Raw genomic sequence first — 6,000 nt, forward strand, 5'->3', positions numbered from 1 at the left:
CAGATTATAATTTCTCCTGATTTTTAATCTCAAAATCCAGAGCAGGGCCAAGACTAGCCCAAGATTCATTACTAAACTAGTTAAACACCATCACGCCCCACCTTTCATCTTGCTCTTCAAGCTCAGGAGGGCGTGTTGCACTGGGCCACAGGTGAAGCATGTGCCTCTCTTTGTTTACTATGTGTGGCTCAAATCCAGATGGGAATAAAGCCAGGAAAGCAACTGATCACTTGGTACTTTTTTATTGTGCTCTTTGTATCTCTTTGGCAGTCCTGACAGTGTTTAGCAGTTGTTGTTTAGTTAGAATTTTGCCGTGGCAATTGGACATACTCAAGAGCCGTTTCTCAATAAAGGTAATTTTTTAAGCATTGTCCTGCAGCTGAGGAACAATACTGACTTCAAGAGAAAAAAAATCATCCTAAATAAATCAGGTCTCACTTTGAAACTGACTTCAACTGGACTGTCCATGCTTTACTTTACTCCAACCACCAATGGACAGACTGTCCAGTCATACACCCTGCTCTCTCCTGCCAATGACAATAAACAAACAGTAGACACGAAAGCTGCATGTCATGATGATAGCTGGATTTAATTAGAGCCTAATTAGAGCCTTGCATTTCCATATATATATATATATGTATATATTACCTTTGAACAGCTTTTAATGTTAATATGTGCAGACGGTAGGTGATGCAGCAATTTATATACAGGCCATAGGGATGTCAAAGGTTCAACTAAACAGGCTGATGAAGGAGGACATTATTAATATTCTTAGAGGGAAATGTTAAAGAAAAATTACAACCCTGAGGCTTTTAGTTGCATATGCATTTCCATATATATATATATATATATCCTTGTGGCTGAGTGGAGTCATTAAACTGCTTGTGCAGTTGACCTCAATTGGACCTGTGGCATGGAAAGAGGGATACGACACAGATAACGGGGTCAGATCATGAATGATTCAGCTGAGGAGCATGGGCACAGAGCCAGGAAGAACCACTACCGTCATTAATTTATAAATTGACGTATAGATAACCCAAGGATTGATTCATGAATTAATAACGATGCCATTGTATTATATAGGAATACATTCACGGGAAGGATTAAGGTTTTCAACATGGGTCAGTTTTCTAGTCACAGCTAAAAAGCAAATCCTCCACAGTCAAATGCATCAAAGTCCGAGTCTCCTTCAAAGTCAAAGCTGTTAAAGTGAGGGGGGTCCACGTCCTGACCACAGCCGTGGAACGACGCTGCTGAATGAAACTCAGAGAAGCCTCCTGAACTGTGGCTGACCTCTGGGGCTCTGCCGGCCAGCGGAGAGGCCGGGGAGCAAGAGTTAAGGTACGCCACGGCGGAGGAGCCAGCCGCCCCTCCCATCAGCAAACACAACGCTCTGACCGCTCGGGCATCGCTGCCGTTCCCGTGCCGAAGACATCCTGACACACGGTGAGGTGGGGCCCCGGACACACTGTGCAGGGGCCTCCGCAGTCCTGTGATATCAGAAGAATTACAGTATGTGTATAACACAACCCCATAAACCATAGAAGCTGATTATTAGCATCTGAGCTAAACGACTAGCCGCTCGACCCTGACCTTGGTTCTGGTGTCTTTCTCTCAGCGATCCCCCCCGTTCATTGACCTGAGACATGGCCGGAGAAGAAGCGCCATCAGACGTCCTGGGTGACCCCAGGTCTTTGTCACTGCATGAGTTGGGCAGAGGGTCTCTGTCTGTAATGCAGGGAGCGATGGTGCGCTGACTTTGAAAGGTCAGAGGTGACATGACACCCTACACAGGGAGGGAAATAAAATGGTTACTGCACCACAGAGACACAGTAAATCGAAATAATAATAACATTGTATTTACTATTATAGTAGTCATTTTATGTTTTAAGTAATACTTAAGTAGAAGTACAAAGAACTTTAATCAATCAATCAATCTTTAATCATTGCACAGGACGAAGGGTGTTACATGTACAATGAACTTGAAAATGAAATGAGTACTGAGATATATACACAGATCAAAGACTGCAGACTCACCTCTCTGACCTTTCTGATTAAATTCATCCACAAACTGTAAAAGAAAGAGTTAAACATGACCTGCATGTTATTAAGTGTGGTGTAACTGATAACCAGGCAGACAACAGCCCAGACAACACAAGCTCACGACCTGTTCAATGCCACTCAGCCAAGACAACAAAAATATGAAGTACATGTTTTTATGAATTTTAAATCTTAAGGCACTTCCTGCTTTCTCTTTTTTATCAGATAAAGTGACTCTTTCCTCAGTTTTGTTGACAGAATTCTCATATTCTCCATTTATATTGTCATTATTTAAGTATTCCCAGTCTTTTAAAAAAGTGTCTGTGAGGGGTGGGGGGAGGGGGGGAAGGCATACTTGCAGTCATCTGGACTGTCCGCAAGCAACAGCAGAAACTTGTCCTGTGGCAGGATGAGGGCAAAGCAGCAGTCTCTCCTGCCCCCTGGAGGCAATTTGGGCAAGTCAAGTATTTCCCGTCCCTCTGCAATCGACTCACAGTTGTGTTGCAGTGACACCACCTGGTCTGGAGGAGACTCTGCATCACGACACACCAGCAGTTTTCCCTCCATGGTAAGTACGAGGTACTTTTCTTTCCACTGTTTGAACATGAAGCCCCCTGCAGCCAAAATACACAAACTGTAGTCTACATGTGGAGAAAAGGACATTTTCAAATCTGAAAATTTTCCCTTTTGTTTTAATCTGCTAGAAAAAACTGCTTTATCAGCAAAGTGACAACATACGCAGTCCCTTCACGAAGTGAATTAAAATGTGAAATAAACCTAAGTGACATTACTCATAAATTAAAAGATATTACACAAAACTCTACAAGTCCTTTACGGGAGCTTAGTCTAAAACCTGTGTGCATTGAGTGATTTATTAAATGGCACAGTGTTCCAGACACTGATCAGTTTTTAATTATGATAACAGTGGGTGAGCATATGCTAACGCTGGGAGAGACATACAGTATTTCACTACATAAAGGACAGACAGAAAATGGTAGAGACTGTGGAATGTATAGATTATTTTTTCTTTACTAATGTTTACTGTTTTTTGATTTCTTTTTAATGGACAAAGACATTTGAAACACTGACCCAAGCTTCTTTCAGGATCATCTGCCACAGACATTATATAAGCTACACCGTACACAGCTACAAGTACACAGCTGCAGAGAGATCACTCATGTGGTTCAAGCATCATTTTTACTCATAAAAGTACAAAATTCTAGACTATATTATCTGGGGGAGGGCAAGTGATTGTGTCACTATTGGCCACCTCAGGTGCAGAATTGTCAAAGGTCTTAAATGCATGTTTGTATGCAACATTCATATTCAGGCTGAGTAAGTTTTAAATAACATCAGATCTGTTTACAGTTTTAGGAACACACATGAGAGGCACCAGATTAAAAAAAAAATCTGATTTGTGTTGTTGAGTCTGTCATTAAAAGTTGTATGATTTGTGACACATGTTCAAAAAAGGTTTCAGGCCACGTTCCCTGCAGTGAGGACATAGTTTTGTAAAACATTACGGTTTTATTCTGGCCTCTGTCTTTATTGAACAACACAAGTATGGATCATAACAATGAGAGAAGATTTAAATAAAATGTTTGGACCCAAATGCAGCACAAACAAACACATAAATCCTGTCTTATGAGGTCTCTAGTTTGAGGTCTAGTAAACAAGAATATAATCAGTGACAAAGTACATTTGTTAACTTTCCTTGGAAGTAAAGTGATTTGACGAAACTAAACACGCTAGACTACAAAAGAAAAGAAAAAAACAAGTGCTGAGACTCACGCTAAACCAAGAGCAAAGACCTAACAATTCCACCATAGGAAGAGAGTGAGAGAGGACTACAAAGACACGGGAGGCGGTGACAAAGGTGCAGCACGTCAGGTAATCACAGGACAGGTGCTTGAGGTACGATTGATTGCGAGACAGAGAAACAGGAAGCACAGAAAGCCCAGGAGGCAGGTGCACGTAGAGCGGGGGTGCCCAAACTGTTCCACAAAGGGCCACTGTGGCTGCAGGCTTTTTTTTCCAACCTGAGTCGACAGGTTTAATGAACTGATCTCAGTCTTCAGACAGCTCAAGAAAAAGCTGCAGCCACACGGCCCTTTAAGGAATAGTTTGGACATGGCTGAAGTAGAGAGACAGGGGGTCAGGGTGCAGCACACTGTACTTGAATATAAGACTTCTTTATGACTTAGAGACAATGCTAACAAAACTAGTTCAGTGATGCATGATACTTTCACACATGCTGTTGTCACATAAACACAGCTGATGAAAACTGACAGCTGGACAAAATTAGTATTTAAAGTCTCATCTCCTCCTCTGAGTCACTAACATCAGCCTCCCAGCTCACTGTTGGGTCACTGACCAACACTGATAATACCAGTGACCTTAACAGAATACATGAAGGGTCATAAAAATGAAAAACTGCAAATGCACCTCTTTTTAGAATCAAGTAAAGCTTGTTGACTCCATGTCAACACGAGTCTCGGTTCACACAATATGACCTGGTAACCATGACACAGCTTTCCTGAGAACTGCTGAAGCTACAGTTAACCTGCTATTGTGAAATAACATCAGGGTAAACACAGCGACTCTGACATGTGACCTACAGGGTATAAACACAATGGATGTGGTAAACACCGTTGGATATTCTAGCTGCTGTGTAATTCAAGTCCTTTTTTAAAAAAACATTAGTATTGTATTGAATTGGTAATATTTAAAATTCTGTTAAATAAAAAATAACACGTAACGGAGATGGGCCTACCATATTTTCTGAGGAAACCTCTGTGAATGCCCGCTGTGTTCAAGCCTGTGGTCATCATGAAAGCCGGGACTGAAATAATACACAGAGATTTTGATGATGAAAAATAGGGACACACACAGAGAGAGAGGGAGAGAGAGAGAGAGAGAGAGGAGGGGGGACAGACGGACAGACATAATCCAGACTATTTAGGATATTCTTCTTAGGCAGCTGTGAGTGGAACTGCAGCTGTCCCCTCCGCTGGCACATAGATGTAGCATTAACATGTAGGGCTGCGGTAATCTGAACTGTGTTTAATCTCCACCCATCAAAAACACCCAGTGAATCTCATCACCAGATGTGCATCGTGCTCTGTCTCTCTCAGGACCACGTCCGCGTCCAGATTAAACCCTTTATTTTCTCATCCTGCACACAGAGTAAGGCCTCTTGATGACAAAATGTGAGGCTTCTTCCTCAAACCATCATCGAATCTGCTTCAGATTATGCCCTTGGATGACCTCTGATTTAGTGTATGCGGTCACCTTCCGCTCAGACAGATTAAAAAGCGGAGATTACTATTCTTGCAGGCCTGAAAGTCAGTTGCGATAACACAGAGAGACTAAACCACCAACTTTAATCTGCCCAGATTTGGTAAACACAGAGTAACTGTTTTATTATTTTTACATTTCCAAATTGGATTTAATGTATTCTACTACTCTGTCTTCTTGAAATCCAATATCAACAATAGATTATTCAAGAAGAAGATCATGCTGTGGGTCATTGTAATGAGGAGGAAATACTTCAACCAAATTAGAGGCAAATGTAATGTGTAATTCAATTGCTTTGACCAAAACATTAAGCTTTGCCTAGTTTTTCCTAGGACTGCAAAGGCATCTTTGCAAATTTAAGGGTCAAAATGTTACTGCAGTAAAGTTCAGACTTTACTGCACAATCTTCAAATTCTATATATTTCTTCTCTGCACATCTATCATACCTGACTTTCATTTGTTTCATTTTTAAATGCTCTGTTTGCCTTTAATTATCCTGGGGGATATATTTGTGAATGAAGACATGTTCAGTCTCATCAAGACCACAGGTATAGCCTGTATTTAAAATAAAAGGAAAATGAATTATTTTAAGATTTATTCAGTGAACTGTTCTGGTTGGACTGTGTATTTTATTTGCACTTGGCAAAAAGACATATTTTAGTC

At 41.1% G+C, this 6,000-nt stretch overlaps 1 protein-coding gene across 2 annotated transcripts; it reads right to left on the minus strand.

The window, feature by feature from the left end:
- Positions 1 to 950: 950 nt before the first annotated feature.
- Positions 951 to 5,163, minus strand: LOC103377886 (uncharacterized). Of its 2 annotated transcripts, none has more exons than XM_008308857.3 (5): positions 4,814 to 5,163; positions 2,396 to 2,654; positions 2,038 to 2,071; positions 1,594 to 1,786; positions 951 to 1,490 (listed from the first exon to the last, which is right to left on the minus strand). In XM_008308857.3, the coding sequence occupies exons 1-5, from the start codon at positions 4,869 to 4,871 to the stop codon at positions 1,141 to 1,143; spliced, it is 894 nt and encodes a 297-aa protein (XP_008307079.2). In that variant the 5' UTR covers positions 4,872 to 5,163; the 3' UTR covers positions 951 to 1,140. The 2 variants fall into 2 exon arrangements, with proteins under 2 accessions (XP_008307079.2, XP_024910785.1); XM_025055017.1 differs by lacking the exon at positions 4,814 to 5,163 and adding an exon at positions 3,832 to 4,551.
- Positions 5,164 to 6,000: the final 837 nt, after the last annotated feature.

The sequence above is a fragment of the Cynoglossus semilaevis genome, chromosome 4, assembly GCF_000523025.1.
Source record: "Cynoglossus semilaevis isolate Cse_v1.0 chromosome 4, Cse_v1.0, whole genome shotgun sequence".
Taxonomy (NCBI): domain Eukaryota; kingdom Metazoa; phylum Chordata; class Actinopteri; order Pleuronectiformes; family Cynoglossidae; genus Cynoglossus; species Cynoglossus semilaevis.